General features: G+C 42.0%; 1 protein-coding gene across 4 annotated transcripts in view; it reads left to right on the top strand.

Moving 5' to 3' along the window:
- Positions 1-24,542, top strand: part of garnl3.L (GTPase activating Rap/RanGAP domain-like 3 L homeolog) — a 114,948-nt gene that overhangs the window by 9,627 nt on the left and 80,779 nt on the right. The window contains exons 1-2 of one of the 4 annotated variants that reach the window (XM_041572364.1): positions 9,419-9,674; positions 13,706-13,726. The exons of 1 other annotated variant lie outside the window; for it this stretch is intronic. In XM_041572364.1, coding sequence (XP_041428298.1) covers positions 9,559-9,674; positions 13,706-13,726 — 137 coding nt within the window. In that variant the 5' untranslated portion in view covers positions 9,419-9,558. Of the gene's footprint in view, positions 1-9,418; positions 9,675-13,705; positions 13,727-24,542 lie in introns of those variants that run through there. 2 more of the 4 variants (XM_041572365.1, XM_041572366.1) reach the window with 2 other exon arrangements.

The raw sequence follows: 24,542 nt of genomic DNA, 5'->3' as shown, positions 1-24,542 counted from the left end.
TTATGGGAAAAGGCGAGGCGTGAAATTCCTATATCATAAAACATGTGTTGTGAGTTGTCATCTGGAGTCAGAGAGTCTTCCTTGTAAGAGTGAGAACCTACATCATTTATAGTCAACTAAAAGCTTAATATTGGGTGTGCCAGAATGGACTTGAGAGGGTCCATATATAAATGACTGGCCAGGGCTTTTAACAAAATTGTATCCTGTGGAGCAGCAGCAGTTGTAGATATAGAGTCATCAGTATGGTACTATGGAGCAAGATGGTGGCAGTATAAGTGTTACCCAAACTGTGGCCCCTCAGCTGGTGTTGATCTACAACACTCAGCACCCACAGACATTCAATGACTGTCAGAGGGTGCTGAGAGTTCAACTGAAAGGCCATGAGTTGGACAGTCTACATTGTATAAATAATGGGGCCCCATAAAATCTGTTTTGTCCTGGGCTCCATTATATATATATATATATATATATATATATATATATATATATATATATATATATATATATATATATATATATATATGACTGAAAGGAGAAGGTGAAGAGAGTATGAAGATGCTGGAGGACATTGGTGGTGGACAGAAGGAAGAGAGGGCTTGGAAATCAGGAACAGAATGGGTAGGAGGCAGGAGAAATATAGAGATGGAGAGATAGTGGAAAGGAGGAAAAGGGGACAAGGAATGGTTGGGGTTGAGGAAGAAAGGGCACTAAAGGAGCAAGGAGGAGGTGAAGAAGCATGGTATCAGAAAGAAGCATGGTATTAGAATGGGGTGCAGTAAAAAGGGTGCTGGAGATAAGAGGGGGCATGGAAACCATGCAGAGAAATGGGAAAAAGCTGGAGGAGTATAGAGTGAAAAGGAGGAGAAAAAAAGGGTGTGGAACGGCATCAAGACTGCAGAGGAACCAGGGAGGCTGTGAAGAAACTATGGAACAAAGAGTATTGTCAAGGGAATGGGTAAGGGAAAGAGGGGGCAGGAGGATGAGTGGGCATGAAGATCAGAATTAGAAACACGAAGGAGGTGTAAGGAATATATAGTAGGAGAAGAGAAGGAGAAGGAGGAAGAGAGGGCATGGAGATCAAGGAAGTAATTGAGAGATGACACGGAGCATGGGCTACATTGGCTTTGTTCAGGCTGTGTCACACACCAATCCACCATCACCTCCACCATGATAACATGATACTCACTGCCATCTGCTGCTATTGCATTATGGTTTCCAATATACTGTTCTGCAAAGGCTACAAATCCAGCAATCCTTTGTGAGCCCCAACTACCACCTAACATGCACTGGTTGTCTCATTTTACCATCCTAATTGCAGATCTTGGCTTATGTTGTGGTTAACTGGTAGATGTTGGCAAAAAAGTGACAATACTATATATACATGGCAGTCTCAATTGGTGGATATTGGATGAGTTAGGGCTTGCATAATATGGGTGATGTTTAAGCAGGTCAGGGACAAGTCTGGGTGTAACTGGACATGGCATGATTTGGTCCTAGGCCTGGGTATAAACTTGCCCCATTGTTATTCCCTGAGAGACCCATAAAAGATATTGCTGCCCTCCAAGAGCAATATAAAAGCTTGCATGGTGGGACTCAACTCTTGACAACTTTAAAGAACTTTCAGTGGTTCCATACCTCCCAACATTTATTATTGGCCAATCAGAACATTTAGGCCACATCCAAATCACCCTTGCCATGCCCAGTTATTCTCAAGCATACATCCTAAACACCCACTTTCTGCTAATCCTCACCCTTTTGGGTGGTCTGTGAATTATGACTGTCCCACCTAAATACTGACGTGTAGTATGAGGATGACATGATTATAATACTCTCCGCCTATATTTTTGGTTAAGCTCTTGCCCCATCAAAGCTCATCCCATATGAACAGAATCCCACCCACCTTCTGGTAAGCTCCAATTCTTTTACAACCAACATTTGAGACTGACCTGTGTAGCACAAAAAGTTTCCATGAACCACCAGGACTTGGAGTGTAGCCTTTTGGCCTCCATATTGTTTAGATTAGAGCAATGTCGGGGAGATTAAGTGCACACATGGTTCCCATGATATGTAAGAACATAGAGCATTAAACCTTGTTGTTCCAAATCTTATCTGAATGACTGTGCCTTGGGGGTATGGCCGCTCGCTCCTCCGCTCTGCCCCACATTATACAAACACACATTGGATTTCGAAAGCAGATTATGGTTCTTATTTTAAAAATAGCAAATAAATTTCTATGTTTTATAGTTACTAACCTATTTAAGAATAAGGTGGTTTTCATTTTTGGGTCGAAAGAAGCCATTAGTAGTGGGATGTCATGTCTTTTCTTACTTAAATGCTGTCATGGACTACGATTCCCAGGATCCTTAGCCACCTGTAGGGAGGGGTAGTTCTAGACAACCAAGAGGTCACAGATTTGATAACAACTGCAGCAGCAGACATTAACAACTAAAAGCTAGTTCCTGGGTGATATCATATTATGGGCTGCTTGTGTTGATGACATCACAGTCTACATGATGATGTAACAAGTTTTCCAATGTTCTGGGCCAATTAGTGGACAAGTACAACTATACAGGAGTGGCAGGAACATTTTTAAGTGCAAGTACCTTTAATGAATGACATCAATTCACTCAATCCTTCAAGGAATTAGTAATAATGAAATTTGAAATGCTCAAAATTTGGGAAGAAACCGCCATGAGCTTTATCACCAGCAGATGGTGCTGCAAGACTGAAATATCATATTTGCTTATTGCCAGCTTCCTTGCCCCAATCCACAAACCTGGGTGCTCCAAGGAAAAACTAGAACCCACTTTTTATATATTGGGACAATTTATTCACTTTTTCTGCACCTATTTGCCAATCCACAACCAAAATATTCCCTAAATCACACCTACATTTTGGGTTTTACAATTTGGGACTGTTCCTCCTAATTCAGGACAATTATGGGGTGAGGAAGACATCTGGGAGATGTGTTGTAGAGATGGCTGACCAATATCTGGTCAAACATCTGGAAGGTCAAATTATTGGACTAGGGCAGCATAGGGCTGTTGATGTTGACCTCATCCAATGTGTCTTCATAGACCCACCGATCCAGTATTTGGCCCAGATGCCTTTTGACCAGTGCAGCCCAATTTGGACAAGATTCTCCTTCCTACACAAAAGCCTCCTTGAACGTATCTCTATCCAGTAGTAGTAACTACCTACAGTATCAACAGACCCTTAAACCACTAGGGGGACTGGAGGGGAACCTGCATAACTGCTTCCCAATCCATTCGCACACACAAATTAGTCTGGAACAAGTAGCAGAGCTTCTGTACATAACTTAAATAAGAGTTGGAGCCAGTGGTGCCATATCTTTTTTCTGGGCCCCCATGCGTCATTGCGACCAGAAAATTAAAAAAAAAAGTAATAAAATTGATTAAAAGAATAAAATCCCCAGATCTGACTCAGATAATATTTATTTAGAGAGTGATAGAATCAAATGAAAAATAACTCATTGTGAGCAGCGGATATTAATGTGAGTGTGGAGAGATACAGTAGCGTGATATCTACCTGCTGCCTGTCTTTTTATATGGTATAATTCTATGTAAAGGTGCTAGGCAGAAGACTATGGGAAGATGTTCCCAAAAAAAGGAACTGTATTGTTCCAGCTAGAGGTAGGATTTCCTCAGATCTTGCAGACCCCACGCCTGTTGGTCATGAGCCCATTTATGTGCCTTGTTAGTAGGATGGCAGGCCGATTTTATGCCGTGTTAGACCATGTAACATCATTTGTCAGTGGGGAACTAATGGGCATTATATCTTGGAAGAAAGAAGTCATGTGGAACGTATATGATCTGAGAGGTGACAATGCCCCACATTTAATTAACAACCACTGAGGAATTTCTGCCTTCTCTATGGGGAAGAATGAAAGTTCTATTTATTCTATTCTTTGTTTCATAGAATTATGATTTTTTTAAAAGAAGATTCTCCATTTTTTCCCCATATTTTCTTGCCTTTTTTGCCTTCTCTACTGGAATCAGTAGAAAATGGTGTTAGCAGGACTGCAGCCTTAATGTCATGTGAATATTCACATCATTTTGTATTCTTGCTCTGTCTGGGTTTGAACCTATGGCCTATGAGGTTTAATTTCCAGGTTCAAACCCAGCCAAATGCTGAATAAATTTTACTATACCTGTGAGTCACATATAAACCTCTTTATATATATATATATATATTCACATTGGCTGACTGGGGAGTTGTACATTGGTTATGTACTGGGACTCACACTCTGTGTTACATTTATGTAGGTTATCTTACAAGCATTTGTTCAATTATTATCTATTTTTGATGGAAACGTTCCATTTCCTGTTTTGTAAACTTGCGTTACGGAATGTTTTCATGGCACTTTCCCTTGAGGCCAAACTAAAATCCAATTGACCTTCTAAGAATTGTTGCTGACTGAGCTGAAATCCCAGAAATCCATGTATTTTACCTTTCTGCGCAAATATTCCTTTTATTGCAACTTTGGCTGAAGAGACAGTCCTTTTGAGTAGTGGTTCCCTAGTGATAGTGTTGTAAAATAATCAATAACAAACCAATAACTGTCACTCTGTTGGTGGGGGGAGGGGCTCAATATGTCAACTAGCAAAGGTCTGCTTTATTTTACATAGATGTACAAACTGATGTCCTCTGAAGAGCAGAGAGTTCTAGAGAATGTTGTGACTGACTGCAGTCTTGTCTTGAGTGTTGGGTAGACCTGTGTTGTAGACCTGGGATAGGGTAAGTGCTGCCACTGGGTAGGAATGTGTAGCTAGGGATGCACCGAATCCAGGATTCTGTTCAGGATTCGGCCAGGATTCGTCCTTTTTCAGCAGGATTCGGCCGAATCCTTCTGCCCAGCCGAACCGAATCTGAATCCTAATTTGCATATGCAAATTATGGGAGGGGAGGGAAATTGCATGACTTTTTGTCACAAAACAAGGAAGCAAAACATTTTTCCCCTTCCTATACCTTATTTGCATATGCAAATTAGGATTAGGGTTCGGTATTCGGCCGAATCTTTCACAAAGGATTCGGGGGTTCAGGCGAATCCAAAATAGTCGATTCGGTGCATCCCTATGCGTAACCAACAATGAATTGAGGGTGCAAGGGGATCCGTGAGCAACAAACAGTGAGTGAGGATCTAGAGACTTAAGGGAGTAGATGTAGTAAGTAGATTGATTTGGTAGGGATGAGTATCTACCAACGAGTGAAGAATCTACAGAGTTGAAGGATTAGATGAAGAAAACCAACAACAAGTGGAACATGCAGGGAGATGAGTAAATATATCCAATCAGTAGATTTATTGGATAAGTAAGTAATGGGTAAAGAGGATAAAGGGAAAAGATGGAGTAGATTCAATATGAAATGATCAGTTGTGTGTGGGCAACAATTTTGATTCAGGTTGCCACCACCAACTCAACTTCTTGGCTCAACCCACTTTTAATTTATATACTCATACCTGGCTGTCCGCCCACTCCAGTGAGGTCAGAGGTGGATGGATCAGGTGGGAATATATAAGTAATGCCAACACAGGGAGCCTGGCTGGGTCTGGGTTTAATGATATTGTATTAGGGTGGCTTGGGACAACAATTTGTTGGCCACCACGTCACTAATAGGGTTAAGTAACCAACAGTGACTGAAGAATGCATGAAAATGTGTGAGAATATCAAAAAAAGAATAATTATGATAATGGATGTGAGTAGCCAATAGTGAATGGAGGATGCAGGGTGATGAGTGATTGCATCGAATGAGTAGATTCAGTGGGTAGGTATGAGTAACAAATTGACTTGAAGATGCAAGAAAATTAGTGACTAATCTAATGAGTAAGTGGAGTATGCAGGGTAATGAGTGAGTAGATCCAATGAGTAGATTCATTGGGTAGGGGTCACTGAATTATGAATGAAAACTAGTCAATACATCTAATGAGTAGATTCATTGGTTAATTAGATCTAGTTAGTTAATTCATTTGGTAGCGATGATTAACCTTTAGATATTGAAAGTGGCAATGAGATGAGTGAGTAGCTTGAATGAGCAGATTCATTTGGTAAGGATGGCTAAAGGATGGAGGGAGATGAGTGAATTAATCTAATGCAGACTCACTGGGTAGTCGTGAGTAACCAACAATGAGTATCGGATGCAGAGAGATGATTCAATGAGTAGATACCTTGGTTAGTAATGACGGAAGGGTGCAAGTAAATGAGTATATACATCTTGTAAGTTGATTCATTGGGTGGGATTAAGTGAATACATCTAATGAGTAGATTTTGTGGGGAGGAATGAGTAATCAACAGTGAGTGGAGGACACGGAAATGTGAATGTAGATGAAATGAGTAGATTTAGTATGTAAGTAACTATTGATGGCTGGGGCATGTTGGCAGTTCTAGATCAGCAATGGCTGGAGATGTAACGAAAACACATTAGTTGTGTTGATAGTAAGCTCTGCGGGTCAGTGGCACTTGTGCCTTAAAGATCCAGAATAGATCCCTGAGTCTGGCTTGTCTTTTCCTATGAAGACAAATATATTGCTTAATCTTAGGAGTATCAGTTATTGCTATGCAGGGCTGCAAGCTAAATACGTCTGTAAATGTGGTGCATTCGTATAAAGGACTCATTCTTCTTATCCCAGGCTCCTTTGTGTAACGACCCCATTTGTAATCGATCTCTGAATTTCTGATAACACCAGCAAGTTGGCAGATTGCGGACGTTGGTGCCAATTATAGGCTCTTCTGAATCCCTCTGATTGAAGTGTTGCTCACTTCCCAACATGGATATTTAAGCCTGAAAAAGATTTATGATGATTACCAACGTTTGCTATTGATTCACGAGTTGATGATTTCGCTATGCAGTCATTACTGCCAGATTTAGGGTTGGGCGGACAACTGTGTGTACAACACAAAAGCCACTGGCAACATCACACAAGTGCCAAAGGTAAAGGCCTGTATATGAACATTATAATAATCAGGCTGCTCAGGGGCAATATCTGCAATGCTGCTGCTTAAAGGGATACTGTCATGGGAAAAAAAACATTTTTTCAAAATGAATCAGTTAATAGTGCTGCTCCAGCAGAATTCTGCACTGAAATCCGTTTCTCAAAAGAGCAAACAGATTTTTTTATATTCAATTTTGAAATCTGACATGGGGCTAGACATATTGTCAATTTCCCAGCTGTCCCCAGTCATGTGACCTGTGCTCTGATAAACTTCAATCACTCTTTACTGCTGTACTGCAAATTGGAGTGATATCACCCCCCTCCCTTTCCCACCAGTAGCTAAACAAAAGAACAATGGGAAGGTAACCAGATAGCAGCTCCCTAACTCAAGATAACAGCTGCCTGGTAGCTCTAAGAACAACACTCAATAGTAAAAACCCATGTCCCACTGAGACACATTCAGTTACATTGAGAAGGGAAAAACAGCAGCCTGCCAGAAAGCATTTCTCTCCTAAAGTGCAGGCACAAGTCACATGTCATGGGGCAGCTGGGAAATTGACAAAATGTCTAGCCCCATGTCAGATTTCAAAATTGAATATAAAAAAATCTGTTTGCTCTTTTGAGAAATGGATTTCAGTGCAGAATTCTGCTGGAGTAGCACTATTAACTGATGCGTTTTGAAAAAAACATGTTTTCCGATGACAGGATCCCTTTAAGACTGGCCACCCCTGAGGTTCTTTTTAGTGCACCACTCTCCTTCTGCATGCACTAGTATATCATAATTAAATATATTGTTGCCTTACTCTGGCTCTGCAGGGGCGGGGCTTTAGCCTATGTTTAAACTGCACAGTCTTGAATGAAAGGACCTTAAGGTGCCTACAGGGAAGTGGGTGGGATTTGAAATACATCATGGACATGTTATGACTGGGTTTAGCTTGAATTAATAACAGGGGTCGTCAATCCTTTTCTGGAATTTTGATTGTTTTTTTTTGATGCAAGTATGCTCTATCCAATCACAACATGGTTTGCTTCTTTTCCATCAGAGGGTGGCATGCTTTTGTCCAATCACCGCCCGGTGCCTGTTGTGCTCCTTTCTAATCCCAGCATGGTGTGCTCCTGTCCGGTCACATTGTGGGGCAATCTTGTCCAATTCCAACATTATGGGGCACTCCTGTCCAATCCCCGCATGGTGTGCTCCTGTCCAATCACATCATGGTGTGCTCCTGTCCAATCACATCATTGGGTGCTCCTGATCAATCCCAGCATGGTGTGCTCCTGTTCAATCCCAGCATGGTGTGCTCCTGTCCAATCACATCATGGGGTGCTCTGTCCAATCCCAGCATGGTGTGCTCCTGTTCAATCCCAGCATGGTGTGCTCCTGTCCAATCACATCATGGGGTGCTCCTGATCAATCCCAGCATGGTGTGCTCCTGTCCAATTACAACATCATGGGGCGATCCTGTCTAATCACATCATGGGGCACTCCTGTCCAATCCCAGCTTGGTGTGCCCCTGTCCAATCACATCATGGGGTGCTCCTGTCCAATCCCACCTTGGTGTGCTCCTGTCCAATCACAGCATGGTGTGCTACTGTCCAGTTACAGCATGGTGTGCTCCTGTTCAATCACAGCATGGCGTGTGCTCCTGTCCAATCACAGCATGGCGTGTGCTCCTGTCCAATCACAGCATGGTGTGTGCTCCTGTCCAATCACAGCATGGTGTGTGCTCCTGTCCAATCACAGCATGGTGTGTGCTCCTGTCCAATCACAGCATGGTGTGTGCTCCTGTCCAATCACAGCATGGTGTGTGCTCCTGTTCAATCACAGCATGGTGGATGCTCCTCTCCAATCACAGCATTGTGTGCTCCTGTCCATGGGGTGCTCTTGTGAAATCACAGTGACATGTGCTCCCAGCATCCAGCAGGACCATGTTGAATAGAGTGGGTGTTGACAAATCCCCTTATAAAACACAAGAGCCATGAATATCCTGTAAGTTGAATCCTTATAAACAGTGATTAGTGATGTCATCAGTTATAAACGGTGAGCAGTGATGTCATTTTTGTCACCTGACTTCTAAAACTTGTGTATTAGAATAAATAAAATACCCCTTGTTGGAATATAATATTGTAAGTAACCTCGGAGTTCCATGACCTGTATAAGTCATAGAAGTCCTTGTGACTTAAAATATCCTTATATTTTACAATAGGGGGTACCTTATTCACTATATAAACTTTAAAAAGAGGTTTCTCCTTGGCTGCCCCCTCTCTCCCTCTCTCTGTACATTCATAGGCAGCTCTCAGCTTCTTAAATAATTCCATGTTCTTCTTTTTCCCTAGAGCCCACCCAACGGGGATCCAACCCTTGGACTTTGCTCACTCCTCAATGAGGAGCGGCATTTGTGTTTTTGAAGGAGCCCTGGCCTGGGGCCAGCGTGTAGCTCTTACCAGAGCAGACAGAGGGAGAGAGAGAGGGGGCCTTACCCAATCTAGCACTGCAGTGAGTATGCTGCATTGTGCCACATCAAAACCCAGGGATACTTGTCATACACATGCCCCTTTTCCTTTGCCACCAGAATTCCCCCTGAATTAAGCTTAGAAGGTGCCGGAGCCAAATGAATTGGCCGAATGCTTCAATTAAGTGGCCTGCTCTAATCCTTACCTGTCTCACCTATTTCTTGCTTGTTCTGCTTGAGCGAGTAACATGGAAAAGGAATGGTGACAGCATGAGGTAAGGGGCTCGGAGCCGGCACCGTTTTCTGCATCAAATAGTCATTTAAGGGGGTCAGCCATGTTCTTAGAGATGGGAAATGTAATTGTATCCAGCGGGGACGAAAGGAGACTTTGTATTGTGTTATTGATGGGAAGTGAAACATTGTATCTCTCATTCATTTCATACACTTGACTGCTGGAGAGAGGGGGGGGGGGTTTAGGTTTCAAGGGTGTTGCAAATTGGGGAAAATATCAAGAGTTGCGGCCGGGAAATCTCTGAAACTCTCTAACGCACCGTAACTGCCTACATGGATGTCCTACTGGCACATACAGAGGGAGGGGGAGCGTGTCTGTGTTATAGGGAGGGGGGAGGGATTATGGGGAATCCGGAGGGAGCGAGAGATTATATGGGGCTGAATTGTGCCAAATTGGTAGCAGGGGGGGGGGGGCATTGGCTGCTTTGAGGTCTCCCTGACCCCTTTCATAGAATAGTATACTGTTGTGTTGTTTTATATGGTGTTATAATGCATAGGAGTCTTCAATATACGGTTATACATGGTGCTTAGTCCTTTTAATTATAATTAGCCCTTAGTGATGTAATTAGTATCACATGACTCACTAAATTGAGTATTAAAAAAATGAGTGATACAAGTGATAATGAATGCAGCATCCCTTATAATACAGGGGCCTGAATGTGTTTTCTTTTATGGTCACAGAACTCCTTAATATCCTTATCATTTACAGTAGGGGGTACATTATCCCTTATAATACATGAGTGATACTCAGAGTTCCCTGTATAACTCAGCCTGCAGCCTTGTGTCTTTATATGGTCACAGAACAACCCCTCAGTGACTTCTAATATCCTTATCATTTACAGTAGGGGGTACATTATCCCTTATAATACATGAGTGATACTCAGAGTTCCCTGTATAACTCAGCCTGCAGCCTTGTGCCTTTATATGGTCACAGAACAACCCCTCAGTGACTTCTAATATCCTTATCATTTACAGTAGGGGGTACATTATCCCTTATAATACATGAGTGATACTCAGAGTTCCCTGTATAACTCAGCCTGCAGCCTTGTGCCTTTATATGGTCACAGAACAACCTCTCAGTGACTTCTAATATCCTTATCATTTACAGTAGGGGGTACATTATCCCTTATAATACATGAGTGATACTCAGAGTTCCCTGTATAACTCAGCCTGCAGCCTTGTGCCTTTATATGGTCACAGAACAACCCCTCAGTGACTTCTAATATCCTTATCATTTACAGTAGGGGGTACATTATCCCTTATAATACATGAGTGATACTCAGAGTTCCCTGTATAACTCAGCCTGCAGCCTTGTGCCTTTATATGGTCACAGAACAACCCCTCAGTGACTTCTAATATCCTTATCATTTACAGTAGGGGGTACATTATCCCTTATAATACATGAGTGATACTCAGAGTTCCCTGTATAACTCAGCCTGCAGCCTTGTGTCTTTATATGGTCACAGAACAACCCCTCAGTGACTTCTAATATCCTTATCATTTACAGTAGGGGGTACATTATCCCTTATAATACATGAATGATACTCAGAGTTCCCTGTATAACTCAGCCTGCAGCCTTGTGCCTTTATATGGTCACAGAACAACCCCTCAGTGACTTCTAATATCCTTATCATTTACAGTAGGGGGTACATTATCCTTATAATACATGAGTGATACTCAGAGTTCCCTGTATAACTCAGCCTGCAGCCTTGTGCCTTTATATGGTCACAGAACAACCCCTCAGTGACTTCTAATATCCTTATCATTTACAGTAGGGGGTACATTATCCCTTATAATACATAAGTGATACTCAGAGCTCCCTGTATAACTCAGCCTGCAGCCTTGTGTCTTTATATGGTCACAGAACAACCCATCAATGACTTCTAATATCCTTATCATTTACAGTAGGGGGTACATTATCCCTTATAATACATAAGTGATACTCAGAGCTCCCTGTATAACTCAGCCTGCAGCCTTGTGTCTTTATATGATCACAGAACAACCCCCTCAGTGACTTCTAATATCCTTATCATTTACAGTAGGGGGTACATTATCACTTACAGAGTGATATATACTTTTCCAACAAGAAAGAGGCGGCTCTCATGTTTTAGTTCTACGGAGGATCCCTGGTTGGTATCTGTTTATCCTACATCAGGTCATTAAAATTAATTTACAATCCTTCTAGATGACTCCGGGCCCAACATTTGCATAAATAAGTAATGCAGGAGGCATAAGGGGTGATATTTAACGGCATTGGGGTGATGTTGCTGCTGGTTAGGAATTAGGAAATGTCAGTGCTGGAGCAGCTCTGCTTGGAGTGGGGACCTTGATAGATATGTGGAGTGCAGGGAATTTATCTATTCATATACTCACTGGTTAGTTATAAAGTCTATTTATATTTTGCTCTGTACTGTATCAGGTTTTCCCTATGTATTAAAGGGGTGGTTCTACTTTAACTTAACTTCTAGTATGTTATAGAATAGCCAGTTTTAAGTTGGGATGCACCGAATCCACTATTTTGGATTCGGCCGAACCCCTGAACCGAACCGAATCCTATTGCATATGCAAATTAGGGGTGGGAAGGGGAAAAAAATTTTTACTTCCTTGTTTTGTGACAAAAAGTCAAGTGATTTCCCTCACCACCCCTAATTTGCATATGCAAATTAGGATTCAGATTTGGTTTGGCCGAATCGGAATTCTGCTAAAAAAGGCCGAATCCCAAACCGAATCCTGGATTCGGTGCATCCCTAGTTTTAAGCAACTTTTCAACTTGTCTTCATGATTTATTTTTTATATATATATTTTTTAATTATTTTCCTTCTTCGTTGACTCTCTCCAGCTTCCAAATTGGGGTCACTGACCCCATCTAAAAGAGAAATGCTCTGTAAGGCCACACATTTTTTTGTTATTACTACTTATTACTCCTCTTTCTATTCAGTCCCTCTCCTATTCATATTCCAGTCTCTTATTCAAATCAGTGCATGGTTGCTAGGGGAATTTGGACCCTAGTAACCAGATGGCTAAAATTGCACACTGAAGAGCTGCTGAATAAAAAGCTAAATAACTCAAAAACCGCAAATAATAAAAAATGAAAACCGATTGCAAATTATCTCAGAATATCCCTCTCTACATCATACTAACAGTTAACTCAAAGGTGAACAATCCCTTTAAGTCAGTAAAAAAGGGGTTATTGTTAGTAAACCAGTTGCATCCTGGGTAATTTTTGCTAATTGGCTTTTAATGCAGTTACACATTAATGTTACACAGTATAATATATATATATATGTGCTGCTGGCTGGCTATTTATGCGCGCTCTCCCTTCCAGAAAACAGGTTCATCGCTTTGTTTGAATCCATTCCAAATCGACATTGTGTTGATGGCTTTGAGGCCATAAAACCTCCCATTAAGTTGGTTTATGGAAATGCTTTAAGAAGAAAACATCAACGTGGAAGTGACGGGGGCATTTTGGGTATTTGATCAAGTATCCCCACCCCCTGCCTTTAGCACAGCCAATAGGAAATCAATAAAGGACGAGAGAAACCCGTATTACCCAGGGATATAGGAGGGCATTGCTGGAATGGGGTCATTTCATCTTTTGCCCTATTTCCTATTCAGCGTCCCCTCCATGCCCTGTTATATTACATTATGCCCAATCAGCCCTATCCCCGCCCTCTTTTTATAAGCCCCTCCTTTTTTGTTGCTAGGATACAAAAGGATTTGGCCTACTTTGTGGTACCGGATGTTGGGGTTTTATTTGTGCTTCTATCAGGGTTCCGTAAAGAGCTTCCCCCTGGGGATTCCTATTATTAACCCGCTGTTTACCTGGGCCCCTTCACTGAAATGCAATGGGGCAGAACAAGTTAAAGAAAAAGGGGTCCATTGAGATACCCCCCTGTCTGGCGTGAAATTCTTACCCGTTGCAAATGTTTTACACAATTGTTACATTAAACTAAATGTCACCTGTATTTACCTGTTTGTGTATTACTTTTATTGCTGCACTTTCTGGAACTCCCAGGGCCACGGCGCTTCCTCTCAGGTAAATTGTCTCCCTTATTTACTTACTGGGAGGTCTGAATGTTTAGGCCATTAAAGCAGGGTGACTGTTACCCCAATGTTTCTATATATCTGTAACCTTGTTATGAGCTAAGGGGGCCCAGACTGAAGGCCAGTTAGGGGGAGATTTGGGGTGAGTGCTTATTTGTGCCCTGGGTACCCCTGGAACTATAGCAGGGTGACACCCCAATGTTTCTATATATCTGTAACCTTGTTATGAGCTAAGGGGGCCCAGTCTGAAGGTCAGTTAGGGGGAGATTTGGGGTGAGTGCTTATTTGTGCCCTGGGTACCCCTGGAACTATAGCAGGGTGACTGTTACCCCAATGTTTCTATATATCTGTAACCTTGTTATGAGCTAAGGGGGCCCAGTCTGAAGGTCAGTTAGGGGGAGATTTGGGGTGAGTGCTTATTTGTGCCCTGGGTACCCCTGGAACTATAGCAGGGTGACACCCCAATGTTTCTATATATCTGTAACCTTGTTATGAGCTAAGGGGGCCCAGTCTGAAGGTCAGTTAGGGGGAGATTTGGGGTGAGTGCTTATTTGTGCCCTGGGTACCCCTGGAACTATAGCAGGGTGACACCCCAATGTTTCTATATATCTGTAACCTTGTTATGAGCTAAGGGGACCCAGTCTGATGGCCAGTTAGGGGGAGATTTCCCCATACCAGTAGGGCTATACATGAGATATGATTATAGCTGCAGAGGAGAATGCTGAATTATATATAAAAGGTGAGTAACATTCAAGTGTAGCACGGTTGGACATTCATCTTTAATGCAATTTATTCAAAGACCAGACACGTCCCATTTAGTATTCAGCAAAATTATTTTAAAGTGTCTCATTCCTGGAATAAAAAAATATCACACACTGAGGCAATTCACTCATGTCTTTCCCAAAGTGCAATATCTGATTCATCACCCAAACCCCCAATTTGGCCAGAGTAATATTCTTGCCGAAATGAGGAATAGACTTGGGGGTGCAGGGGGGGGTTAAAGGGTGGTTCTCCTTTAAGTTAACTTTTTGTATGTTATATTGCAAACTGGAGAGCTGCTGAATAAAAAGCTAAATAACTCAAAAACCACAAATAATAAAAAATTACAAATTGTCTCAGAATATCACTCTCTACATCATTCTAAAAGTTTGTTTAAAGGTGAACAACCCCTTTAAGCAGCCAATTCCACTAATTGGGAAGGGACACATTTGGCCATATAGTGTATTTGATCTTTATGTCTGTGCCTGATAATGCCTGGCCTAGAAAAGAAGAGTGAACATTAAGGAAGGTTTCACGCCTGTCCCTAAGGATTAGTTCTACCCTATGTGATTACTTTTCTCCAGCAGCGGAAAACAAAGGGTCCAGAGCATCAGGCCTCGAGTCCTCAACCCTTTATTTTTGATGTTTTTCTCCTGCTTTTGAAGAAGAACAACATCCCCCATAAATGTACATATTTGAACAACAGAAGGACAGGCTGCCTTTCATTCCCCCGGCAGGACTTTGCCATCAAATATTTATGCACAATCTTCTCCGATCTTGCCCTCAGACGCCCCCATACTTTGGCACTTCAAAGCCTGTCGATGATATTGTAAGCTGTGACGAGCAAAGGCATTGTCTAGCCGAGCAGGGCAAATGGAATTGAGTGGAATTATTTGCCACGTGGCGTTTCTCCATGCTGATTAGAATCGGCTAAATTAGGAAAAGCATGGAATTTGTATTTATTTTAACACATGAAAAATGTTTTCTGAAAAGCTGAATATACGGATCTCTTTATTGGCCGGTACCAGGCTGAAACAAAGGAATTCATGTATAATACCCCAGAACCCACGGCAGTATAAATACAGTGCCAATTCCATGTATAATACCCCAGAACACACAGCAGATAAATACAGTGCCAATTCCATGTATAACACCCCAGAACACACAGCAGATAAATACAGTGCCAATTCCATGTATAATAATACCCCAGAACACACAGCAGATAAATACAGTGCCAATTCCATGTATAATACCCCAGAACACACAGCAGGATAAATACAGGACCAATTCCATGTATAATACCCCAGAACACACAACAGGATAAATACAGTGCCAATTCCATGTATAATACCCCAGAACACACAGCAGATAAATACAGTGCCAATTCCATGTATAATACCCCAGAACACACAGCAGATAAATACAGTGCCAATTCCATGTATAATACCCAGAAACACACAGCAGGATAAATACAGGACCAATTCCATGTATAATACCCCAGAACACACAGCAGATAAATACAGTGCCAATTCCATGTATAATACCCCAGAACACACAGCAGGATAAATACAGGACCAATTCCATGTATAATACCCCAGAACACACAGCAGATAAATACAGTGCCAATTCCATGTATAATACCCCAGAACACACGGCAGACAAATACGGTGTCAATTCCATGTATAATACCCCAGAACACACAGCAGATAAATACAGTGCCAATTCCATGTATAATACCCCAGAACACACAGCAGATAAATACAGGGCCAATTCCATGTATAATACCCCAGAACACACACAGCAGATAAATACAGTGCCAATTCCATGTATAATACCCCAGAACACACAGCAGATAAATACAGTGTCAATTTCATGTATAATACCCAGAACACACAGCAGATAAATACAGTGCCAATTCCATGTATAATACCCCAGAACACACAGCAGATAAATACAGGGCCAATTCCATGTATAATACCCCAGAACACACACAGCAGATAAATACAGTGCCAATTCCATGTATAATACCCCAGAACACACAGCAGATAAATACAGTGTCAATTTCATGTATAATACCCAGAACACACAGCAGATAAATACAGGGCCAATTCCATGTATAATACCCAGAACACACAGCAGATAAATACAGTGCCAATTCCATGTATAATACCCCAGAACACACAGCAGATAAATACAGTGTCAATTCCTTGTATAATTCCCCAGAACACACAGCAGATAAATACAGTGCCAATTCCATGTATAATACCCCAGAACACACAGCAGGATAAATACAGAGGCAATTCCATGTATAATACCCCAGAACACACAGCAGGATAAATACAGGGCCAATTCCATGTATAATACCCCAGAACACACAGCAGATAAATACAGTGCCAATTCCATGTATAATACCCCAGAACACACGGCAGACAAATACGGTGTCAATTCCATGTATAATACCCCAGAACACACAGCAGATAAATACAGGGCCAATTCCATGTATAATACCCAGAACACACAGCAGATAAATACAGTGCCAATTCCATGTATAATACCCCAGAACACACAGCAGATAAATACAGTGTCAATTCCTTGTATAATTCCCCAGAACACACAGCAGATAAATACAGTGCCAATTCCATGTATAATACCCCAGAACACACAGCAGGATAAATACAGTGCCAATTCCATGTATAATACCCCAGAACACACAGCAGGATAAATACAGTGCCAATTCCATGTATAATACCCCAGAACACACAGCAGGATAAATACAGGGCCAATTCCATGTATAATACCCAGAACACACAGCAGGATAAATACAGGGCCAATTCCATGTATAATACCCCAGAACACACAGCAGATAAATACAGTGCCAATTCCATGTATAATACCCCAGAACACACAGCAGGATAAATACAGTGCCAATTCCATGTATAATTCCCCAGAACACACAGCAGATAAATACAGTACCAATTCCATGTATAATACCCCAGAACACACAGCAGATAAATACAGTGCCAATTCCATGTATAATACCCCAGAACACACAGCAGATAAATACAGTGTCAATTCCATGTATAATACCCCAGAACACACAGCAGATAAATACAGGGCCAATTCCATGTATAATACCCCAGAACACACACAGCAGATAAATACAGTGCCAATTCCATGTATAATACCCCAGAACACACAGCAGATAAATACAATGTCAATTTCATGTATAATACCCAGAACACACAGCAGATAAATACAGTGCCAATTCCATGTATAATACCCCAGAACACACAGCAGATAAATACAGGGCCAATTCCATGTATAATACCCCAGAACACACACAGCAGATAAATACAGTGCCAATTCCATGTATAATACCCCAGAACACACAGCAGATAAATACAGTGTCAATTTCATGTATAATACCCAGAACACACAGCAGATAAATACAGGGCCAATTCCATGTATAATACCCAGAACACACAGCAGATAAATACAGTGCCAATTCCATGTATAATACCCCAGAACACACAGCAGATAAATACAGTGTCAATTCCTTGTATAATTCCCCAGAACACACAGCAGATAAATACAGTGCCAATTCCATGTATAATACCCCAGAACACACAGCAGGATAAATACAGAGGCAATTCCATGTATAATACCCCAGAACACACAGCAGGATAAATACAGGGCCAATTCCATGTATAATACCCCAGAACACACAGCAGATAAATACAGTGCCAATTCCATGTATAATACCCAGAACACACGGCAGACAAATACGGTGTCAATTCCATGTATAATACCCAGAACACACAGCAGATAAATACAGTGCCAATTCCATGTATAATACCCCAGAACACACAGCAGATAAATACAGTGCCAATTCCATGTATAATACCCCAGAACACACAGCAGATAAATACAGTGCCAATTCCATGTATAATACCCAGAACACACAGCAGATAAATACAGTGTCAATTCCTTGTATAATTCCCCAGAACACACAGCAGATAAATACAGTGCCAATTCCATGTATAATACCCCAGAACACACAGCAGGATAAATACAGTGCCAATTCCATGTATAATAACACAGAACACACAGCAGATAAATACAGTGCCAATTCCATATATAATACCCAGAACACACAGCAGATAAATACAGTGCCAATTCCATGTATAATACCCCAGAACACACAGCAGATAAATACAGTGCCAATTCCATGTATAATACCCCAGAACACACAGCAGGATAAATACAGTGCCAATTCCATGTATAATTCCCCAGAACACACAGCAGATAAATACAGTACCAATTCCATGTATAATACCCCAGAACACACAGCAGATAAATACAGTGCCAATTCCATGTATAATACCCCAGAACACACAGCAGATAAATACAGTGCCAATTCCATGTATAATACCCCAGAACACACAGCAGGATAAATACAGTGCCAATTCCATGTATAATACCCCAGAACACACAGCAGGATAAATACAGGGCCAATTCCATGTATAATACCCCAGAACACACAGCAGGATAAATACAGGGCCAATTCCATGTATAATACCCCAGAACACACAGCAGATAAATACAGTGCCAATTCCATGTATAATACCCCAGAACACACAGCAGATAAATACAGGGCCAATTCCATGTATAATACCCAGAACACACAGCAGATAAATACAGGACCAATTCCATGTATAATACCCCAGAACACACAGCAGATAAATACAGGGCCAATTCCATGTATAATACCCCAGAACACACAGCAGATAAATACAGGGCCAATTCCATGTATAATTCCCCAGAACACACAGCAGATAAATACAGTACCAATTCCATGTATAATACCCCAGAACACACAGCAGATAAATACAGTGCCAATTCCATGTATAATACCCCAGAACACACAGCAGATAAATACAGTGCCAATTCCATGTATAATACCCCAGAACACACAGCAGATAAATACAGTGCCAATTCCATGTATAATATCCCAGAACACACAGCAGGATAAATACAGTGCCAATTCCATGTATAATACCCCAGAACACACAGCAGATAAATACAGGGCCAATCCCATGTATAATACCCAGAACACACAGCAGGATAAATAATGTTCGAAGGCCAATGGCACAGAGTGACTTTACTCCCCTTTGAATTAGTGTCTGACATTTACAAATGTGCTCTGTATAAAGAAAAGGGACTTCACCATATAATTACACTTCTAGGGGATCTCTTAATCAACTTCAGTTAATTAGAACTAATTTTTTGCCAATGGTTTGGGGGTGGGAGTTCTCTTATTTTGTGGCCAATGTTATTCAGCGTATTTATGAGACTGCCCTGGAGATACAATCTGCCTTGGGAAATCCCTTCATATTCTTCTGTGGGTTATTGATTGTGAGATCTGGTTAATCCCCAAGGGCTTGTATCCTGCAGTATTAGTTTCTCCTGTGGGTTGGCTGACCCAAACACAATAATGTATAATACTAACAACAATATTTAGGAGCGTCTCATGTTCTTTTCACGAAAGAAAACAATTTACCAATGTGACTTGTACAAAAAAATTAGATTACAAGCTCTTTAGACTAGTGTTTGCCAAATAATTATTGTTAGAGTCTAAATATCACTTATTTAAAGCAATCTGGTTGCTGGGGTCCAAATTACCGTAGCAACCATGCATAAGAGACTGGAATATGAATAGAAAGATGAGTAATAAAAAGTAGCAAAAACAATACAATTGTAGCCTTACAGAACATTTGTTTTTTAGATGGGGTCAGTGACCCCCATTTGAAAGCTGGAAAGAGTCAGAAGAAGATGAAGGCAAATCATTCAAAAACTATTCAAAATAAATAATGAAGACCAATTGAAAAGTTGACTATTATTAGCCATTCTATTACATATTAAATGTTAACTTAGAGGTGAACCAGCCTATTAAAGCTACAGTCCCATTACAGTTCCCCAATGCAGAACCTACATGCAGCCTAATTGACTGTTATAGAACAGTCACAGCAACTGCCCATGAGACTTGCGTGTCCTCTAACAATCGCACTCTTATTCTGTGTTTGTCTATTTCTATTATTTGCATCAATGTCGTTTTCCATGCAAAGACTTCTTGTCCCTTTGAATGATCCCACGGTTGTAATTATCAAAAAAAACAAAACCTTGCAAATTGACACCTGTTTCTTCTTCTTTATCTATTATAGTTTTGTTTTCACAGTAACCGATATTTAGTCATTAGTCGACTTGTTGGCACTTGTTAACAAAGTTACATATCAGGTTTTATAAACTATAGAAACCTGTGAGTCTGGTTGTGGGATTGCAGGTATAGTAGGGAGAGATGGTGTCTATAGTAACAGTGGGATAATAGTCTCTGGGAAGGGAGTGTGACTGTGGGATAGCAGGTATAGTAGGGAGAGATGGTGCCTATAGTAACAGTGGATAATAGTCTCTGGGAAGGGAGTGTGACTGTGGGATAGCAGGTATAGTAGGGAGAGATGGTGCCTATAGTAACAGTGGATAATAGTCTCTGGGAAGGGAGTGTGACTGTGGGATAGCAGGTATAGTAGGGAGAGATGGTGCCTATAGTAACAGTGGATAATAGTCTCTGGGAAGGGAGTGTGACTGTGGGATAGCAGGTATAGTAGGGAGAGATGGTGCCTATAGTAACAGTGGATAATAGTCTCTGGGAAGGGAGTGTGACTGTGGGATAGCAGGTATAGTAGGGAGAGATGGTGCCTATAGTAACAGTGGATAATAGTCTCTGGGAAGGGAGTGTGACTGTGGGATAGCAGGTATAGTAGGGAGAGATGGTGTCTATAGTAACAGTGGATAATAGTCTCTGGGAAGGGAGTGTGACTGTGGGATAGCAGGTATAGTAGGGAGAGATGGTGTCTATAGTAACAGTGGATAATAGTCTCTGGGAAGGGAGTGTGACTGTGGGATAGCAGGTATAGTAGGGAGAGATGGTGTCTATAGTAACAGTGGATAATAGTCGCTGGGAAGGGAGTGTGACTGTGGGATAGCAGGTATAGTAGGGAGAGATGGTGCCTATAGTAAGAGTGGATAATAGTCTCTGGGAAGGGAGTGTGACTGTGGGATAGCAGGTATAGTAGGGAGAGATGGTGCCTATAGTAACAGTGGATAATAGTCTCTGGGAAGGGAGTGTGACTGTGGGATAGCAGGTATAGTAGGGAGAGATGGTGCCTATAGTAACAGTGGATAATAGTCTCTGGGAAGGGAGTGTGACTGTGGGATAGCAGGTATAGTAGGGTGAGATGGTGCCTATAGTAACAGTGGATAATAGTCTCTGGGAAGGGAGTGTGACTGTGGGATAGCAGGTATAGTAGGGAGAGATGGTGCCTATAGTAACAGTGGATAATAGTCTCTGGGAAGGGAGTGTGACTGTGGGATAGCAGGTATAGTAGGGAGAGATGGTGCCTATAGTAACAGTGGATAATAGTCTCTGGGAAGGGAGTGTGACTGTGGGATAGCAGGTATAGTAGGGAGAGATGGTGCCTATAGTAACAGTGGATAATAGTCTCTGGGAAGGGAGTGTGACTGTGGGATAGCAGGTATAGTAGGGAGAGATGGTGCCTATAGTAACAGTGGATAATAGTCTCTGGGAAGGGAGTGTGACTGTGGGATAGCAGGTATTGTAGGGAGAGATGGTGCTATAGTACAGTGGATAATAGTCTCTGGAAGGAGTGTGACTGTGGATAGCAGGTATAGTAGGGAGAGATGGTCTATAGTAACAGTGGATAATAGTCCTGGGAAGGGAGTGTGACTGTGGATAGCAGGTATAGTAGGAGAGATGGTGCTATAGTAACAGTGGATAATAGTCTCGGAAGGGAGTGTGACTTGGGATAGCAGGTATAGTAGGAGAGATGGTGTCTATAGTAACAGTGGATAATAGTCTCTGGGAAGGAGTGTGATGTGGATAGCAGGTATAGTAGGGAGAGATGGTGCCTATAGTAACAGTGGATAATAGTCTCTGGGAAGGGAGTGTGACTGTGGATAGCAGGTATAGTAGGGAGAGATGGTGCTATAGTAACAGTGGATAATGTCTCTGGAAGGAGTGTGACTGTGGGATAGCAGGTATAGTAGGAGAGATGGTGCCTATAGTAACAGTGGATAATAGTCTCTGGAAGGAGTGTGACTGTGGTAGCAGGATAGTAGGGAGATGTGCTAAGTAACAGTGGATAATAGTCTCTGGGAAGGAGTGTGACTGTGGGTAGCAGGTATAGTAGGAGAGATGGTGCTATAGTAACAGTGATAATGTCTCTGGAAGGAGTTGACTGTGGATAGCAGGTATAGTAGGAGAGATGTGTCTATAGTAACAGTGGATAATGCTGGGAAGGAGTGTGACTGTGGGATAGCAGGTATGTAGGGAGAGATGGTGCCTATGTAACGTGGATAATAGTCTCTGGGAGGAGTGTGACTGTGGGATAGCAGGTATAGTAGGGAGAGATGGTGCTATAGTAAGTGGATATAGTCTCTGGAAGGGAGTGTGACTGTGGGATAGCAGGTATGTAGGAGAGATGGTCTATAGTAACAGTGGATAATAGTCTCTGGAAGGGAGTGTGACTGTGGATAGAGGTTAGTAGGGAGATGGTGCTATAGAACAGTGGATAATAGTCTCTGGGAAGGGAGTGTGACTGTGATGCAGGTATGTGGAGAGATGGTGTCTATAGTAAAGTGGATATAGTCTTGGGAGGAGTTGACTGTGGAAGCAGGTATAGTAGGGAGAGATGGTGCTATAGTAACAGTGGATAATAGTCCTGGGAGGGAGTGTGACTGTGGGATAGCAGGTATGTAGGAAGATGGTGCTATAGTAACAGTGGATAATAGTCTCTGGAAGGGAGTGTGACGTGGGATAGAGGTATAGTAGGAGATGGGTATAGTACAGTGGATATGTCTCTGGGAAGGAGTGTATGTGGGAAGAGGTATAGTAGGGGAGATGGTGCTTAGTAAAGTGGAATGTCTGGGAAGGGAGTGTGACTGTGGATAGCAGGTATAGTAGGGAAGATGTCTATAGTACAGGGATAATAGCTTGGGAAGGGAGTGTGAGTGGGATGCAGATAGTAGGGAGAGATGGTGCTATAGTAACAGTGGATAATAGTCTCTGGGAAGGGAGTGTGACTGTGGGATAGCAGGTATAGTAGGGAAGATGTGCTTAGTAACAGGGATAATAGTCTCTGGGAAGGGAGTGTGACTGTGGATAGCAGGTATAGTAGGGAGAGATGGTGCTATAGTAACAGTGGATAATAGTCCTGGGAAGGAGTGTGACTGTGGATAGCAGGTATAGTAGGGAAGAGGTGCTATAGTAACAGGATAATAGTCTCTGGAAGGGAGTGTGACTGTGGATAGCAGGTATAGTAGGGAGAGATGGTGCCTATAGTAACAGTGGATAATAGTCTCTGGGAGGGAGTGTGCTTGGATAGCAGGTATAGTAGGGAGAGATGGTGCTATAAGGATAATAGTCTTGAAGGGAGTGTGACTGTGGATAGCAGGTATAGTAGGGAGAGATGGTGCCTATAGTAACAGTGGATAATAGTCTCTGGAAGGGAGTGTGACTGTGGGATAGCAGGTATAGTAGGGAGAGATGGTGCCTATAGTACAGTGGATAATAGTCTCTGGAGGGAGTGTGACTGGGGATAGCAGGATAGTAGGAGAGATGGTGCTATAGTAACAGTGATAATAGTCTCTGGGAAGGAGTGTGACTGTGGATAGCAGGTATAGTAGGGAGAGATGGTGCTATAGTAACAGTGATATAGTCTCTGGAAGGGAGTGTGACTGTGGATAGCAGGTATAGTGGGAGAGATGGTGCTATAGTAAAGTGGATAATAGTCCTGGAAGGGAGTGTGACTGTGGGATAGCAGGTATAGTAGGGAGAGATGGTGCTATAGTAACAGTGATAATAGTCTCTGGAAGGAGTGTGACTGTGGGATAGCAGGTATAGTAGGGAGAGATGGTGCCTATAGTAACAGTGGATAATAGTCTCTGGAAGGGAGTGTGACTGTGGATAGCAGTAT

The sequence above is a fragment of the Xenopus laevis genome, chromosome 8L, assembly GCF_017654675.1.
Source record: "Xenopus laevis strain J_2021 chromosome 8L, Xenopus_laevis_v10.1, whole genome shotgun sequence".
Lineage (NCBI taxonomy): Eukaryota > Metazoa > Chordata > Amphibia > Anura > Pipidae > Xenopus > Xenopus laevis.
The sequence above is the reverse complement of the archived record's forward strand: the minus strand, read 5'-3'. Positions and strand labels throughout refer to the sequence as shown.